Source organism: Bicyclus anynana, chromosome 14, assembly GCF_947172395.1.
Source record: "Bicyclus anynana chromosome 14, ilBicAnyn1.1, whole genome shotgun sequence".
In the NCBI taxonomy this organism is placed as follows: domain Eukaryota; kingdom Metazoa; phylum Arthropoda; class Insecta; order Lepidoptera; family Nymphalidae; genus Bicyclus; species Bicyclus anynana.
In genome coordinates this window covers 14,163,450-14,182,953 of record NC_069096.1, presented here as the reverse complement: position 1 = coordinate 14,182,953, position 19,504 = coordinate 14,163,450, and the positions used below count along the sequence as shown (strand labels likewise).

The 19,504-nt window shown below is 36.3% G+C and overlaps 1 protein-coding gene across 1 annotated transcript in view; it reads left to right on the top strand.

Annotated features, from left to right (window-relative positions):
- LOC112049831 (zinc finger protein 189) overlaps window positions 1–19,080 on the top strand; it is a 28,382-nt gene extending 9,302 nt beyond the window's left edge. Inside the window, exons 8-16 of the mRNA XM_024087875.2 lie at window positions 884–1,214; window positions 1,550–1,636; window positions 1,845–1,977; window positions 3,531–3,598; window positions 4,155–4,249; window positions 5,025–5,145; window positions 7,007–7,213; window positions 9,647–9,795; window positions 10,130–19,080. Of these exons, the coding sequence (XP_023943643.2) occupies window positions 884–1,214; window positions 1,550–1,636; window positions 1,845–1,977; window positions 3,531–3,598; window positions 4,155–4,249; window positions 5,025–5,145; window positions 7,007–7,213; window positions 9,647–9,795; window positions 10,130–10,250 (1,312 nt within the window). The 3' untranslated portion in view covers window positions 10,251–19,080. The remainder of the gene's footprint in view (window positions 1–883; window positions 1,215–1,549; window positions 1,637–1,844; window positions 1,978–3,530; window positions 3,599–4,154; window positions 4,250–5,024; window positions 5,146–7,006; window positions 7,214–9,646; window positions 9,796–10,129) is intronic.
- Window positions 19,081–19,504: the final 424 nt, after the last annotated feature.

Below are 19,504 nucleotides of genomic sequence, written 5' to 3'. Positions count from 1 at the left end.
GAGAGGATTACCAATTATAGCGATATACGACTAATTACGACGATAATATGCAATTTATTAAACATGAGTTAACATGAAGTATTAAACATGAGTAAAAAATATACTTTTAGTAAAACTAAAAGTATATTTTTTACTCATGTTTCAATCCGAATACAAATTATTATTTGTTATCGGATTGAACTTTGGAAGATGGATTGGAACTATTCGCCATAAATATGAAATACATAAAGTTTGAGCATTGTAATCATGAATAATAAATAATAAACTAAATTAGGCATTTGTTCTATATTTTTTATATATGTAACAACTAACACAAACAAACATGTTAGTAAATTTTCTTAAACTATGTTAGGAATAATAATTAGTACGTTTTTTTTTAAATATGGATCCCTGAAAGAGTTAAGGCCTATTACATCTTTCTTCCAAAACTCCCTGTCTTTGCCATAATTCAACCATTTGCTTCCTGCTATCCGAGTGATATCACTGCGATTATGACTCGTGGATAATTATTTTATTTCTTGGCCTAAGATCTCAGACTAATTAGATAAAGACCTGCCTCGCAAGACATTATTTTTCTGTCAAAGTATATGATCAACGACCTTATGCGATTATAAACACTGTCTCTATAGAATCGATGTTTCATAGTTTACAATCGTGTCCGTCGGTTAAAAACCTCCGTAAAAATACCTTTTTGTGTAGTTAAATGGTGTAAAAAACGAACAAAAACTGCTAGTTTAGTATAAGATTTGTAATAAAACTAAGCTCGTTTTCCTTAGAAAATGGCAGAAAATTTTGTTCGTGAATTTGGGTGCGATACTAGTCCTTATGTATTTAGTCTGAGCCTAAGATCTATTAGTGCTTAATATAATAATCTTTGCTCCAGAATACACACAGGGGACTGTGCGGTTGCATGCTTAGAGTGCGGCGAGGCATTCAAATGCAAGTCAGAGTTACAGCAGCACTGTAAAATAACGAGGCATTGTCTGACGCCGTCGCAAACGCACCAACAGCAGCAGCAACAACAGCAACAGCAGCAAGCGCAGCAGCAGGCGCAACAACAAGCGCAGCAGCAAGCGCAACAACAAGCGCAACAACAAGCGCAACAACAAGCGCAGCAACAAGCGCAGCAGCAAGCGCAACAGCAAGCGCAGCAACAAGCACAGCAGCAAGCGACTGTCATAAAGCAGGATGACTTCAAACCGCAAATAGTTCAGGTAAAACCATTTTTATTATTAAATAATGACAAAACTCACACTATCCATTAGTTACTTACTACCTTTACATGGCTAAACTTCTGAACCAATTTAGATAACTGATTTTGACGGCCTCCGTGGCGCAGTGGTATGCGCGGTGGATTTACAAAACGGAGGTCCTGGTTCGATCCCCGGCTGCTATCCGTTTCATCTCCAAAATGAACCCTTAGTTGTCATACCTCTGTACTGCGCGGGAGATGGCTCAGCAGTTCCCTGACGAATTTCAATGACTATTCAACATTTATTATTACAAAATGTAAATACATCATAGTGAAGGGTGTATATTTTGTTGCCAGGTCATTGGTGTTGACGGTCAGATACTATCCGAGAAGGCAACACCGGGTTATGTGTGTCCCGAGTGTGGCTCATGTTTCAATACAAAGGTAAGTAAGCCATCATAAATATATACTATAATAAATCTGTAGAGAGGTCAATTCTGTACAATATATTTCCAAAATAACTATCAGGGGGTGATTAGTGATTGATACTGATGACAAAAATGCAATCAGTAAAATTTTTGTCTGTCTGTCTGTGTGTGTTGTTTATTTTAATATATTATACATACCTACTGTAGTTGTGTTGTGTTCGCAGGAGGCGCTGTCTCTGCACGTGCGCCTGCACGCGGGCGACCGCACGTGCGTGACGGACCTGTGCGCGCTGACGGCGGCGCTGCAGCCCGGCCTCGTCGCCGCCAGCGTCGCCAGTGCCACGCATGCCGCGCACAGTGAGTGACTCACTTCACACTTCTTTTTTAAATGCTCTTAAATTGCTCATTATCATTCTAAAACTCAGACCAATTATAGAAGAACCTGTATCGCACTCATAGTCACGAACAAAATTGTCTGTCATTTTCTGAAGAAAACGAGCTTAGATTTGGTATATATCTTATACTAAACTAGAAGTTTTTGCCCGTTTTTTACACAATTCAATTACACAAAAAGGTATTTTTACGGAGCTCTTTAATCGACGAACACGATTACAACTATTTAACATCGATACTATAGAGACAGTTTCTATAATCGCATTAGATCGTTGATCATATAGTTTGACAGAAAAGTAACGTCTAGCGAGGCAGGTCCTATACAATAATTGGTCTGAGTTCTAAAAGCTTGGAAAAAACACTATCATATTTTTTTGAGAAGTGATTACGTGTAAATTTCAATTTTAAATTCGCTATCGATGTCGTTATTTCGAGATCTAGACCAGATATTTTCCTTTTGTCCAAACGAACTAAGCGAATAGTACTTGTAGAACTTACTGTGATTAAATATTGTGACCTAATAAATGAACTAAGTAAAAATGGCTATGTAGTTAGTCTGTACGCCGTAGTAGTAGGTGCGAGAGAATTACCAGCAAAATCTCTCTATAACTTGCTTAAAGACCTTGGCCTCTCTAGAAGTGCAGCTAGTTCTATATTAGAACGAGTATCCAAAGCTGCTCTAATAGGATCTTACCAAATTTGGCGGTAGGGAGAACAACACGAGCAGAGAACGGGGAGTGTTGATCGATCGTCAAGGAATTCCTTAACCCTACATCCAGTAGTCACAAGTTCAGGACTCTGCTCGGAGTTCTTCTCTCTACCACGCGTTGGACCCGGCACCCGCACGGTGAATCCATGGAATGCTAAGATATTCGTCTAGTCTCTCTTTTTGACAATACAAGCCAGACCTTTCGACCATGATGGGTTTATATTTTATCGTTTCAGTGACCACCAAACCGAGTGTTTGGCAAAAGTATTAGTTAACTAGCGGACCCGGTCAAGCTTCGCTATGACTTATGTGCACTTCTTCCCTACCCCTACTCCCACCGTAGAGAGTGGGGCAGGGGTAGCCCTACCCTACGCCTACCCTATTCCTACCCCCTACATCTTTCCTAGCCTTACACTACCCCTACCTAACCCCTACCCCCACCCTACACAAAAAACAAAACCATCGTCGTACTTCAAGGAATATTCTAAAAATAAGATTTAGCCAAATCGGTACAGCTGTTCTCGCTTGACACATGCACGTAGACAGATTTTGCTCAATGTAAAGAAGGTATAGAAAAGGCCCCAATTTGCACCCCTGAGGAGTCCTATAAACAACTGATACTGAAACTTTTCGTTTCTTTGACTCTCTTAATTCTATTATGTTGTTAATATATGCACTTAGTGCAGCTTGGGCTTAAAACTATAACTTTTAACAGTAGTTAGTTTTCTAAACAAACTGATAGATACGTCAAGTGAATCAAATATTTTTCCTTCTGATCATATTACATTACATTTATTTTATATTTCAGGTCAGCCAATACAGATTATATCATCCAGCAACCCCAACAATGTAGTTCATACACAGGTCATAGCAACGGTGAGATTTTTTTATCTGGATCTTTTATCAAATACAAATTAAGTGTCTCAAACACATTCATAATATTAGTTAGTATGAGGCTTGTAGTATGATGGAACGAGCTATGTTAGGAGTATCTCTGCGTGATCGAATCAGAAATGAGGAGATCCGCAGAAGAACCAAAGTCACCGACATAGCTCAACGAGTCGCGAAGCTGAAGTGGCTATGGGCGGAGCACATAGTACGAAGAGCCGATAGACGTTGGGGTCCCAAAGCGCTGGAATGGAGACCCCGCACTAGTAAGCGCAGTTGTGTCCGACCCCCCACCAGGTGGACTGACGACATCAAGCGAGTCGCAGGGATTCGCTGGATGCAGGTGGCTCAGTATCGTGACGGAAGTCCTTACAAAAGGCCTATGTCCTGCAGTGAACGTCCATCGGCTGATATGAAGATGATGATGATGATGAGGCTTGTAGTGCCTAGTGCCTTGTGTGTTAAGGGCTAACTTGTAAAGAATAAAAAAAGAGTTTTATGTTTTTTGGGTGTCTAAACAAATTGTTATTATTTGTGTGTATAGAATCACCATGTACCGCCGCGGCCCAAGCTCCACTTTTGTGTCGACTGCGGGAAAGGATTCGCAGCGAAGCATGGCTTACTGGCACATCATAGAAGGTAAACTTTACCAATCAATTAATATAAATTGTTTGTTTATTTATTTAAATAACAGCCACGAGGCCGGTCGGATCATCTCAATGAAACAGGAGCCCGCACTTTTTACAGTGCCGTCCAAATGGCCAGCGACCGTACTCGATGGAGGAGCATTGTATACCAAAAGATGACTCGCCAAGGTGGTCACAATCCTCAGTCATGAGGGACCGACTGGAGAGAGAGATTTATTTAAAATTCTTTATTGCACACAGTACGTTGGAAAAAAATAATATTACCAATAGCATGTAAAGGCGACTTTGCCGCTAAAGTGATCTCTCTCAGACATTCTTTGATAAGAGGACTACAAAATATTACAATTAAAATTGTAATATTTTGTAGTATATACAAATAGATACTAAAAGGCTAAAAGCCTTATTAACAGCGGTGGATCATGCTCAAGTTCTAAAAAGAGCCATTTGTGGCTAGCCTCATGACAATCATAATGAGGAGGAAAATCGCGTTTTTCGGGCATCTACAAAGGCCAACCCTCAGGATGCTCCCAGAAGGTAAGATACCCGGAAAACGTGCTCCAGGAAGACAGCGAAGAAAGTAGATAGAAGATGTCAAAGAGTGGACCAAGTTAACCTACACACTGCTTAATAAATTGCAAAAGACCAGAAGAGTTTTCTATACATGAACTGTCAAACTTCAGTTGGAGGAAGCCCAGTGATGATGATGATGATGATGGATGATGATGATGAAGATGATACACTTTGTAAGTATAATATGTTCTTTGCAGACATCCGGACGGCAGTTGCACGTTGCGCACTCACGTGTGCGACCAGTGCGGCAAGGCGTTCTTCCAGAAGAACCACCTGATGCTGCATCAGCGCCAGCACATGGACCTGCCGCCCAGATCTGTAAGTGTATCGCCGTAAATCATACAACTAGCTGAAGTTACTATTTCAAAGTCGAATGTATTAACCCCTTACCGCATACGAAGCCACACATGGCTTCGATACTTTAGGATATTTTTTCTGTATATTAAAATCAGATTTTTATTAATCTACCTTCTCATCCTAATTATTCATTTCTTCGTGTAATGGTATGTATTTTTGTTAGTCTACGTCAAAAGCTTTAAAAAATTATCAATTTATTTCAGTATTTGTACTGCGTGGTCAAAAGTTTAAGTGGCGTCAAGAATTGTAATACATTAAAGCGGTTAGTTAAAAATCTGAAAATTTTCAGAGGAGCTGTTATGTATAACAAATGAATGTACTTTCTTAATTTTTTTTGTTGGTCATATATGGCTTCGTATGCATTCTTGCTAGCTAGCTTTATTTTCTTTACAGATACGTATATAATCTTTTTTCTTTTATGGATCATCTAAGCATCAGAACTTCATTCCTGGTGATGCCTTTTTGAGTGATGACGATCATTCTTCAGACTCCAAATCTAAATACCAACCAAACGTTAAACCTAAATTCATTTTGGACTAAATGCATATGAAGCCATTTATGAACAGATATTGTTCAAAAAGACACATGGCTTCGTATACTATTTTCTTTATAACATATGTATATTTTTTCTAATTATGGCTAATTATTTTTTAAGGTACATAAAATATATTTTCATCAAAAAATCATTTTATTTCCATCTCCTTCATAATTCTTGCAATAAGGGGTTAACTTTTAATACATTCAACTTTGATTGAGATCTTCATTGTCTCTTGCTCTGAACCATCAAACCTACAGCTGGCAAAGTCTGGATTGGCAAAGTGTACATTAACGTAACCAAACTACGAAATTTTTTTGGTGGTATTATATTCAAGATGTGGTCGGCATTTCTCTTGGGGTTACAATTAAAAATGTATATCAAATCAAATCAATATTCATTTATTTCAATTAGGCTTAGTTTACAAGCACTTGGTCGCTAACTATGGGCCTCATAAGAAGGCTCAGAGTCACACAGCGGGCGATGGAACGAGCTATGTTAGGAGTAGCTCTGCGTGATCGAATCAGAAATGAGGAGATCCGCAGAAGAACCAAAGTCACCGACATAGCTCAACGAGTTGCGAAGCTGAAGTGGCAATGGGCGGGGCACATAGTGCGAAGAGCCGATGGACGTTGGGGTCCCAAAGTGCTGGAATGGCGACCCCGCACTAGTAAGCGCAGTGTTGGCCGACCCCCCACCAGGTGGACTGACGACATCAAGCGAGTCGCAGGGATTCGCTGGATGCAGTTGGCTCAGTATCGTGATGTTTGGAAGTCCCTACAAAAGGCCTATGTCCTGCAGTGGACGTCCATCGGCTAATATGATGATGATGATGATGATGATTACAAGCACTTTCGAAACGTCAGATAATCTATACTATTCTATACTAATACTATAAAGCTGAAGAGTTTGTTTGATTGAACGCGCTAATATCAGGAATTACTGGCCCTATTTCAAAAATTCTTTCAGTGTTAGATAGCCCATTTATCGAGGAAGGCTATAGGCTATATATTATCCCCGCATTCCTACGAGGACGGGAACCACGCGAGTGAAATCGCGCGGCGTCAGCTATAATATTGTAAGATAATGGTGATAATAATAATTAGTCGATAACTATTAAATAATTATTAAAGTTACGAGGGTTCCAAAATTAAACAATATTTCTGATAGAAAGTAACTTAGGCCGCCTTATTTTATCATCCTTCCTTGTATTCATATTATTTTATTGATAAAATAGTAATAATTAATCAGTGTGCAATGCAGTGACTATGCTTCTATGTATTACAGGCACAAGCTCAACAACAGGCTACGCAACAAGCGCAACAGCAAGCAGCTCAACAAGCGGCACAGCAAGTCGCGCAACAGGTGCAGCAGCAGGTCCAGCAGCAACAGCAACAGCAACAGCAGCAACACCAGCAGCATCAGCAGCAAGTGCAGCATCAGAACACGTTGGAGATAGAGCAGGATCATCAACAACCCACGCACATACAAGTGGTATGATACTTTTACTGGTTGTAACAGCTTCTGCAGCGGTGACCAATATTGACATATTGACTAAATTTGGATTAAAGATGTATATCATTCTGGTGATGAAATAGGGATGATGACAGGTTTTTAAATTGTATATAAATTAAAAGTATACTAACAGCAAAGCAATTTTGTAAAAGTAACAGGGTATCTGCGATCATTACTTTCGGAGCTACAGGGATTTAAAGGGTCAGATTTGCGGCGCTGCCGCGGATCCCTGAAAAACGCTCGATACAAAATGGCACGATTTAGTGACGTCGTTGGCTCGCTGATCGTTAGGTTTGTATGGGCGTTTAAACAAAATTACTAATATCTTTGTTACTTGTGCGTTTATGTTTATAGTTCATTTATCGAAAAATGTCACATTTAATGTAAGGAAGCTAAAACTGTATGAATTTTCATCTAATTACGATAAAAAAAAATTAATAGATTTTGAAATTTTGTAATCTTATTTATTTTGCAAATATCCAGACAATCTTTGCTTTTTCTGTATAAATTAGTTAACATTGACCTTATTTACCCGAATGTATCATAAAAATCAATATATTCAAACCTAGTCATCATCCCCATTGGGGTAATTTAATCATATAACTTCTTCTATGCGTGCTTGGCTTGAGGAGTAAGCTAGTGAATGCGTTACGGAAAGTGTAATCGAGCGATGCGTGTTGCCATCTACAGGCACAGTGAAATAATGTTTGTTATTTTAAACTACCAGTAGATGGCGTTCTTAAAGAACTTTGAAACAATCCCTTTTTGTACAAGAACCGGTTGTGATGCAGTTATGCCTCGGGCTCATACATTTTTGTTTGAAAGAGAAGTTTTACTTCAGTTCTATGGTCTACAGCACACTCGGTTTTTTTTAATTTCAGTGGTATTTTTTACCCGACTGCAAGAAGGGTTATGTTTTTCGCGCGTATCTTGTTTGTATGTATATATGTATGTAATATTTTTTATTACCTTATATCTTCGAAACCACTGAACGGATTTCTGTAATTAGGAGATCGTTAGATTTGTCTCAATAACCCAAGTGTTCTTAGATAGGTTAAACTAAAAAAAATAATAAGACGACTGTGAGACGCTATAGACTCGAGGTAAAAATTTTTTTTTTTCAATATGGGTATCAAATTCAAGAGCTTTTTGTGAGGATTCTAAAATGGTATATTATGGCCATGTTTAAAAAAACCTTATTTATTAGTTGTCTATCTTCTATTTTCTATACTATAATAATACTATAATAAAAGAGTAGATATCCAGTGTATTTTGACCAAATTTAGCAAAAATCAAGTTAGGGCGATTAAAAATAAGCAATAGAATACAAATATATATTTTTTAATTTTCTGTCTGTCTGTCCTTCTGTCTGTATGTTCGCGCTATTCTCTGGTTTTACGAAACGGATTTTGATGCTGTTTTCACTGATAGATTAAGCAAAGTCCAGGGTAACATATAGGCTTTGTGTCATTAAGATGGGACATACAGAAAAAAAGTTATTTAAAAAAAAAAACAAATTGCTCACATTCATTCCCAGGCGTTATTTGAAGAAACAACTTTTAAAAATTAAAATCAAAATCAAAAATCATTTATTTCAAGTAGGCTCAGTTTACAAGCACTTTTGACACGTCAGTTGACTATTTGTAAAGATTCTACCACTGGTTCAGAAGGCAGGTTCTGCTGAGAAGATACCGGCAAGAAACTCAACAGTTGCTCTTTTGAAAAAGTCATACAGTATTATAATTTACAATTGATAACAATTACTGTTTACATTTCTTATAGTTTTACTTCCTGTGTGAAGGTGGAAGCTGATCCAACGGCCTCCAAGCATCTTTATTACACTATAACTGTGTATAACTGTGTAATATCGATATTGATGCATATACTCAAGTAACCAATTTATTAGTTTATTTAGTTGAACTTGCGAAACTAATCTCAGTCACATTGTCAACTTTTTATCGTATGATAACCTACACCTAAAGATACACCGGCCTTCGGCCGGAAGTTCGTGATAACGCTTCCGACCGTGGCTTCGGCTGAGCATTTTACCTAAGCACACAAAAAAAAACAGTCGGGACCTTAGACATTGGATAGAATGATTTTCTTCTACATTATTTAATAGGTCCCGACTGTTTTCTAATTGCTTTCTACATTTCTGGACTGAGCTTGTTTTTTTCTTTTCAGTTTTTTTATACTTTATGCAGTCGGGTTTTTTTATTTGTTTAATCAATTTATTTTTTGTTAAGTTGAACTAGCCTGTTCTCATACACAACTATAGATCAACTAATCACACAGACCAGCAATAATTTAGGCGATAATTGTTTGTTTTTCTATTATTAATTTTTGAAGGCTATCTCCAGCAATTTCTGCCTACATAGTTTGTCCATTGTAATAGTTTGTGAATTATTACAGGTGACAAATCGGTCCGGTCAGGTCATCGGCAACCAGATAGTAGTGGGCACGGTGGCGGGCCGCCGGACGCTGCTGGGCACGCCGCTGCAGATCGTGACGCGCGACGGGAAGCCCATCAACGCGCAGCTCGCGCACAAGCGGCACCACAGGTATGTGAACTGTTGGCATGCCTATAGCTGGTTATATCAACAAAATCACTAGATTTTTCCATTCATCGCCTTTACCTTCATCACCTTGAAACTCCAATATCCATAGGCCCTTCAAACTATATTGCCCCATTTGATCCCTGCCTGCCTGCCTGCCTGACTCGTTAAGATATGTCGATATCTTTGGTTCTTCTGCAGATCTCCTCATTTCTGATTTGACCATACAGATATACTCCGAGCATAGCTGAGTAACTATGAGCCTTCTTATGAAGCCCATATCTGCATCTGCTAATCATATATCTGCTAATATAACTAATGTGATAAATTTGTATTCCAGTGGAGATGTGAAGGAAGTGGGAGGCCTGGTGCTGTCAACGGGGCGAGGCACCGGTCTCATCAAGTACGAGATCTCGCTCCCACCACCAACGTCCGTAGTGCAAGTGCAACAGCTGGACTGAGCCAAGCCTGAACCAGACGACATGCTCGTCTGGCAGAAGTGACACTCTGTGAAGTGAAGTGAAGTGAAGTGACAAGTGACAAGTTAGAAAGTGCACTGTAAGCTAGTGTTGCACACATTGTGTATCGTCCAAGTGGGTAAATATATCAAAGAACAATAAAAATTTGTATTAAATCCAGAAATGAAACTCTACAAATGAGCTTATAAGAGTTGTATGATAAATGTTTTAGTCGATTAGAATTCTTCCACTATAATAAAATCTTCCTATAAAATAAAAGAGTTCTATTATATTTTGGTTCCCTTGCAGATGAATTGCATGAAAATTTTCAAGTAAATCATCTGTTTTGGTGCTACTATCTGTTTTTGTTTTAGTACATTTATGATAAACCATTCATACTTTGTAATCTTTTTTTCACAATATGAAATGAATTTTGTGAACTGTTATAGTTTATTAAACAGGTTGACGTGAGCCAATTCTAAAGTAGACTGTGAGAATCTAATCTAATAGATTTAATTGTAAATTTTACATAAATGCTTCTCTTGGTTTCCTCAAATGTATTGTGTGCACGCTTTTGTACAGTTGATACACTTCGAGTTCACTCTAAGCATGATGCTGTGCTGTGCTTTTAATGAAAATGTACAAGCCCGATTTAATTATCTGCTCAGTTTGGCATCGCACTAGAAGCTTGGTTCAGTGGACTCGAAGTTCGGTTCAGTGGACTCGAAGTTTGGTTTGGTGGACTCGTAGTTTGGTTCAGTGGACTCGAAGTTTGGTTCGGTGGACTCTAAGTTTGGTTCTGTGGACTCTAAGTTCAGTTTGGTGGACTCAAAGTTCAGTTCGGTGGACTCGAGGTTCAGTTCAGTGGACTCAAAGTTTGGTTCGGTGGACTCTAAGTTCTGTTTGGTGCACATACTATTACATAATTTAATAGAGAAACAATCCTATGCAAATAAAGCTCTAATTCATCAGGCTGATGTTTATGTTTATGTATATACTGATTCTTATGAGGGTAATGCTATGTATTATATGTCGCAATGACGCACGAAGTCACAGTGCAAGAGAACTACGTACGCATTACTTTGACTCGTACGTACGCATTACAGTCTCAACAATGCATACAAAGTAACAAATTAAATCGCGCGGTAATATGTGTGACATATCAAAATCAAAAATTAAAATTATAAAATAAATAAAATTCTCTGCTCTGGTGTATAAATTAAGTAATAGTATTAGGTATTCAGCAGTCAGAGAATAAAGGCTATTTTTAACCGACTTCCAAAAAGGAGGAGGTTCTACGTTCGGCTGTGTGTATGTTTTTTTTTTTTTTTTATGTATGTCCAGCGATAATTCCGTCATTTGTGGACCGATTTTGAATTTTTTTTTTGTTTCGAAGGGTTTGATTCCAGGGTGGTCCCATTTTTTTCATTAAAAATTAAAATTAATTTATTTTAATTATCATAACTCAAACACTTCTTGAATGTATGCGTATTAGCTTTGTAGCTTTTAATTTGACTGTAGAATATTGCTATTATGCAAAACTTGCGGGTATCTTTTGGCGGGAAGGCTCGAATAGCTAAATAGCAGCGGCGAAGAGTCCAACGAGCTGATTCATTATTGTCATGAATATGATGTATGTATGGATATATGAGAAAATATATCACGCGGTTTGAATTTCCTTTTCATTGGGTTACCTTCGACAAAATTCCAACCTTCAGCTGCTGAATAGATATTATATTTATTATATTATATTATTCAAACACTGTTTCCCGTCAGATGTAGTGTTAAAATGGGTTAGAGTATGTAACATATTGTCAGCAAACACATTGTGGAATGTTTTATAGAGAAAAATCCTAAAAAACCATTGCTTAGCCACCATTTACAGGGAGATGACAATTTTTTTTTCTTTTTTTTGTGTAACATCTATCAGTGATCGGTCTCTTGACTATAAACTGAATTTTTCATAGCAGATAATGTTTCTAATTAAAGGGTCACTCCATTAAGCGACTCTTCGTGTTTGGTCCTTTTTTCGGGTATTCTCCACCACACAAGTTGACAGATGACAATTTAAAAACAACTTTCACACACAAAATGTAATAATAAAAAAAAAATATATATAATAATAAAATTCTATTTGTGGTTGATATTTCATTTAAGTTTACCCAACTTAATTTTTATTAATAATCAGAAACATAATAATACCAAACCATAATAACATGAACCTTAAAATAAATGTCATTAGATTGACATTCAAGAGCTTTATTTGTGTAGTTGACAGCCTTAAAAATAGAGCCTTATTGTTTGTTCCTACAATTGAATGTAGGTCGTGTTTAGTGTTTAGGGTGGATGGTTCTACTTATTCAATGGCAATAACTGATGGTATAATTTATCCATTATACTATTTCATATTTTCACAAATCTGTCATATTAAATAGACCTCAGACCCATGAACAAAATATTTATTAATAATAATACTGCTAAACCTTTGTCTATTTAATATTCATGGTGAGACGGGCTAAACTATGGACAAGGCGTACGGAGCCATGATTCAAACTTGACTTTGGTTAATAAGAAATATGCCTCCTGAAAGTTGTCTGACTCGGTTTTACCACACTATTTCATGTATATTCTCTCTGTGAGATTGTAATTTTTTTTTTATTTTATAAGGTTAGTTGTTGCTTTATTTAAAAGAAAATTATGATTTCTGCAGAATAGATATTGGACATTTAAAATCAAATGCTTGTTGGTCAATTTTCTGGGGGCATATTTTTTTTCAGACCAAAATTTGGAAGGTAGCTTCAAAGGAAGACTTCCATGTTTCGATACATTCATAATTTAGTGCGACTCACCATAAATATCACATACAATAAGTTTGAGTAATATCTTGAATAAATATTGCGTTTCAGGGACCAAGTACTAAAATATAGTATACTGGATAAAGTTATAATTATCAAACCATGTGTATATAATAATAAATATATAAAAAGAGTGAATAATGGATGCTCTAAAATTTAGAGCATTCACAGAAAGAGTGAGGGTGTGTAAAAAGACTATACATATTGTATTCTTTACATACAAAGTCTTTTTGGTTTTTTTACCTATGACTAACTAGCTCTCTGAATTATATAAATTGAAAATATATAGGATTATGACAGATAGACAACTTCCTCCTTTTTAAAAGTTGGTTAAAACACGTTATCAATACAACAACAGGCAACATTCATTCAGCCATGTTCATTTTATTTAAAAAAATCTTTATTTTGTAATAGTAGATTGTGAAACTGTTGCATAATGACGGTCATTAAAGCGCGAGTTGCATTTTATAAAACGAATGAAGTGAGTTTTATAATATAGACACGAGTGTTTTAATGCCAAGTTATGCACGTTTCATAGTCTACTTTATCAAATCTCATTAAATAGGATCGTAACAAAATAAAAAAGACACACACAACAGACATAGCTGTTCGTTCAGCAGTCAATTTTTGCCTGTTGGTATACACTTGAAAAAAATATTGTAATATAATATTAGCGCCACTCGAATTACATCATTGATTTAAATGGACTTGCCAATGCACAACTTTAAGCAATATGTTAAAAAACATTTACTTAGTCGAGGTTACTACACTATTGATGAGTTCCTTAACGACAAAGGTGCTTGGAGGTCATTGGATCAGCTTCCACCTTCACACAGGAAATGAAACTATAAGAAATTGTAATTTAATTGTTATCAAATGTAAATTGTAATACTGTATGACTTTTTCAAAAGAGCAACTGTTGAGTTTCTTGCCGGTATCTTCTCAGCAGAACCTGCCTTCCGAACCGGTGGTAGAATCTTTACAAATAGTCAACTGACGTGTCAAAAGTGCTTGTAAACTGAGCCTACTTGAAATAAATGAATTTTGAAATATAAATCTATATTTTAAGTGCATTGTTAGCTTTGTATTTTTAGCTAAATGACTGATGTGGAACAAACTCCCCCGGATATATTGAAAAGTGCTACAAACACAACCATAAATTTTTTACCTTCTATTGTCATGGAAAAGGTACGACAAATGTTTTCAAGATTTCATGATATGAAAAGGCCACATCGTTTTCGGAAAACGTGCTTTAAAAACCATCACTATGCAACTGTCTCATAATCTACTATTATATTAAACCAATCATGTTTTGAATTGAAAGAGTTTAAAAGATTCATGTCATGTATATTCATCATCATCATCATCATCATCATCATCATATCAGCCGATGGACGTCCACTGCAGGACATAGGCCTTTTGTAGGGACTTCCAAACATCACGATACTGAGCCACCTGCATCCAGCGAATCCCTGCGACTCGCTTGATGTCGTCATGTATATTCACACAAATGAAAATATAATAAAAGACTTTGTATGTATAAAATATTATAGTATGTATATTCGTGATGTACATTAGTGTTGATGTAAGGGTACTTTAGGTATCTAGTTACTAGTGTAATCTATTGTACATATCAAAAAAAAGTTTTGTAATACAGCTATGAAAATTAATCAACTCAGTTGGATCATACCTTGTATATGTTACCGTTAAATTGTAAAATACATTGGTTTATAATCTCACTCGTGATATTATAATCTACCGTCATATTGTGAACTGAAAATACTGATTACAATTTAACGTGTTATTCTCCGGCATATTATATCTATCGGAAGTGAAACCGTTAAATTGCAATCTTAAAAAGTGAACTGTCCAAACTTGCCCCTGACTGGTCGGCCTTACAGCAGACCGTTCTGTGTCCATAGAGTTAGGAATGAAACACATATGTCAGTCAAATAAAATACTTCAGGAATTTTCGTGTTCTATCCTAACACCCAACTTTAGATTTGACTAAATTATACTTATAATTAACAAAAAACAACATTTTATTAATGGAAGAACAGTGTTTAAAAAAATAGGAAACACTGGCCATCCCTCCAATTGTTTTTCTTTTTTTTTAATTTGTCGATTGTAATTTATTACTATTTTTATTATGCCCGCTGTAATATTTTTGTAACTCTATGGTAAATTTATCCTGATTGACAATTTACCGGTTTCACTTCCGATAGATTATAATATACCAAAATATAACACGTTAAATTGTATTCAGTGTGTTCAGTTCACAATATGTCGACAGATTACAATATCGCGAGTGAGATTATAAACTAACTTTACGATTCAACGGTGACATATACACATTTAAGTTTATTATTTTCTTTTATTTTTTAGCTTCTCCATTCAATAATTTTTATATTGTGAAAGTACACAGCTTGGCGTTTAAAAACTTTATCTTCATAGAAGTACTTCATACTTTTCAATTAATGTTGGTTTTAGAGTATATGGTACAGTTAATGTATAGTAACAAAGGTACTGGGTTGATTTTGATCATCAGTTTGGGCCAATTTATTCAAATTTTCTAGTCTGATCGCAGTTTTTCTATGGTTCCTATAGGTTTTCAACAACTTTGATTTTGTGAATGGAAATCTTTTTGGCTATGCTATATAAAGCTCATGCTGCTCATGTTAGCTCAATATGTTGTTTATTCATCATCATTCATCATTAGCAACCCATATTCGGCCCACTGATGAGCACGAGTCTCCTATCAGAAAGAGAGGCCTTAATTAGGCCTTAGTCCACTGCGGATTGGCAGACTTCACACACAAGTATATTCTCAGGTATGCAGGTTTCCTCACGATGTTTTTCCACACCGTTTGAGACACGTGATATTCAATTTCTTATATTGCACACAATTGAAAAGTTGGAGGCGCATGCACCAGACCGGATTCGAATCTACGCTCTCCGAATCGAAGGCAGAGATTTTATCCACTGGGCTATCAATGCCTCGTATTGTTGTATCATTCGCTAATTCAGCGTCTGATATACTCCTAAAGGACAAAATCAAGAGCTCCGAGCTTTAAGAGCAGTATGTTTTAAATTGAAACTTCATTGTTATGTGATATGAAAAAATATATTTAGCCTAATATAAATGAATAGTCTGTAAAGAGAACTCGATAGTGAGAGGTCACTCCTAACAGTCTTTCTGATTTAAAAGATAAGGTAAAAATATATTTTTTTTGTAGAAAACCATTATACATCAAATGAGTACAGTGGATTTTATTTTATGAAAGCGCGAATAATGCAGTGGATTCAAAAAATCAAAATCAAAAATCAAAAATTCATTTATTTCAAGTAGGCTCAGTATACAAGCACTTTTGATACGTCAGTTGACTATTTGTAAAGATTCTACCACCGGTATTCAAGCAATGTGCAATCAAAATTATAGATTTTATCAAAGATCTGACTTTATTTATAATTTATCACTAATATTTGTTTTATTATAGAAAATTTACCACAGTTTTTATTTTAATTATTTTGGCACGCGATATAGTAATTAAATAGATTTATCCAGTTCCTTTAATGCTTCGCTCTTCCATTCATAGTATGCAATGTAGAAATAAATAACCGAACCGTAGATGCAAACATAGGTACTTTTTTTTTCGTGTTGAGTAAGTGCCGATGGCTCCATGTGGGACCACTACGGCGTCACCGGGGGGTTTGGGCGAGCGCGCATAGCGTGAGTTAGAAAACCCACGTCCGGGTGACGTTAGATATCGGGGACCTCGTCTTCGCCGGCGAAGACGCTGTGTTGCTTGTGATTTTGTTGCCCGGGAAGCATTGTCGGTCGTCATGTCATCGTTTGGATCGTGAAACATAAGTATCAAGGTATCATAACCGGGTATTAAAATGGTTTTCTATGTTTCGCAACCATACACCTCGTGTTCTTTCCACCAAGGGCGTAACTACCGCCGTATCGGCCGTATCAATGATACGGGACGTGACAAAGCAAAAATCAGTGAAATGTAATCCACGATCACACCGAATCCGCTGCTTTCCGAAAAAAAACTGCCTTTAGAAGTTTTGTTTCAGTCCAGAAATGACAAAAGTATCTAAAATCTCTTTTTCCCGGGTTAAGCGAGCACCCAAAAATTTGAAACATCCCAAAACATATAGGTAAAAAGTCACGGTCATATTTATTTTAAGCAAGCATTTTTGTGAGAAATTTACCATTACCATACCCTTCAAGGCACTCTGCAAAGCGGACTTGAAGTTTTGCTCATATTATACTCCAGTGACAATACATAAACTACTAGTAGAAGATCCGAATTAGAAACGACCTTCACCCATTGTTTTATGGATGAATTAGTGATTTCAATCGAATAAATAAAAGTTTGGTGTCTAGGTAACCTACTGGCAACATACTTTTTTAACAAATGTAAGTAAGTTGAACCAAAATGACTATTGTCGGTGCAGTTAGGTACAAATAAATGTTCTTGTTTCCTGCTCCGTGGTTGCCCGGTATAAAATATTATGTCAAATAATTGAAAATTCACGCGGTCGTCTAACGTCGTCAGTGTGTTGCTATGGTTACCGTACATCGCTAATACCCGAAAACGTATTACTAAAGTTCAACTTACAGGCATCTTAATATACTTACTAAAATTGATTTAAAACGCTTTAATTTTTCATCCCATAGTCAGATGGGTGAAGTTCATTTCTAATTCGGATCTTAGACTATATGCTTTGGGGGCACTGGCTCAGGCAAATGTGGCAGTGAAAAATATTCTATATTTCGCGTGTAATGTAGGTATAAAAAAATTATTGTCACGTTTGTGACATGGTTGAAATTTTTTGTGACATTGAAAATGAAATAGACAATATTTTATTGCGTGTACAAATGAATTTGTGACAAAAATGTCGATTACTAGTGTGCCACTTAGTTTAAATAATCTATACTAATATTATAAAGCTGAAGAGTTTGTTTGTTTGTTTGATTGAACGCGCTAATCTCAGGAACTCCTGGTCCGATCTCGAAAATTCTTTCAGTGTTAGATAGCTCATTTATCGAGGAAGGCTATAGGCTATATATTATTGCCATATTCCAACGGGAACGGGAACCACGCGGGTGAAACCGCGCGGCGTCAGCTAGTGATTTAAATAAAGAGCGTTTTATATGTGGAAGTTATGGAGAAGACCAGCTCATTTCATTATTTATTTATTTTTTACTTACTTTACGTGGCTTCATCTTGAGTTGAGATGCCTATATTTTTCTTTACAAAAAAATTCTGTTAAGTAATAGGGGTAGCAGGGTAAAGATTTTAATTGAGTATTTGTTTTTTTTTGACCATGTTTATTAAATACAAAATACTGTCGAAAATTACAAAAAGAACCCAGACTTACTTAGGGCACTTCATGAACAGTCAAGCATGATGCAACCGGTGATCAATAAAATTATTAGGTATTATGTATATTTCTAGAATTTAGAAATCCAACACACTGTTTCAATAAATAACAATTTTTATTCTGTGCTACCTCTGTACTCTTAATCGTGTATTTTTATAAAGAAAAAAGCTAGGCGATGACGCGGTGTTTGACTGTTGGATATCCTTACAGAGCATTTGTTACTTTCGACCCGCCGTTACTTTTGTACCCGGTCTCCCCTATGCAACTAGTAATCGACAATATTGTTGTTGCATACAATGCAAAGTGCTTCCGTCTTTTATAAACATTTAAAAAAAATACATAATACCGTGTGTCCCCGCGTTTCATTTACACAGTAAAAAAAAAATAAGTTTAAAAAAAAAAAATTGTAACACAGACTACGACGTTACAAACTGGTATACCCTCGTACTCTGTGATACTGTGTATGTATATTATTATTATATGTTGGATTTTTTGAACGTTTTGCCATTTACTTACCTGTAAATATTTATAGTGGATATATATAATTTTTATATTAAATGAAAATATACATACTATAGTCACTTGTGTGTCTTATTTTAAGCACCCTTTTGGAAAACATTTTTATTACATACTTAACTGTTTTTTGTGTACGATCCGATCTCAATTCAATCAAACGTCCACGAGCATGCTTATAATCTGCCTATGAAAAATGCGTTTAGCTAGTTTTTTTTTTATTTTTTACAAGTCAGCCCTTGATTACAATCTCACCTGATGGTAAGTGATGATGCAATTTAAGATGGAAGCGGGCTAACTTGTTAGGAGGAGGATGAAAATCCACACCCCTATCGGTTTCTCGGCTAAATCGCTTGGTGGTAAGTTTATAGTTTTGTAGCGTTACTACCTAGGCTAAATCTGCAGACTAATTCACTAACTTTGACGTATGTTAGTTGACAAACGAAATTGAGATTCTATGTAACAAATGTCATCCGGTGCCTACAGACAACC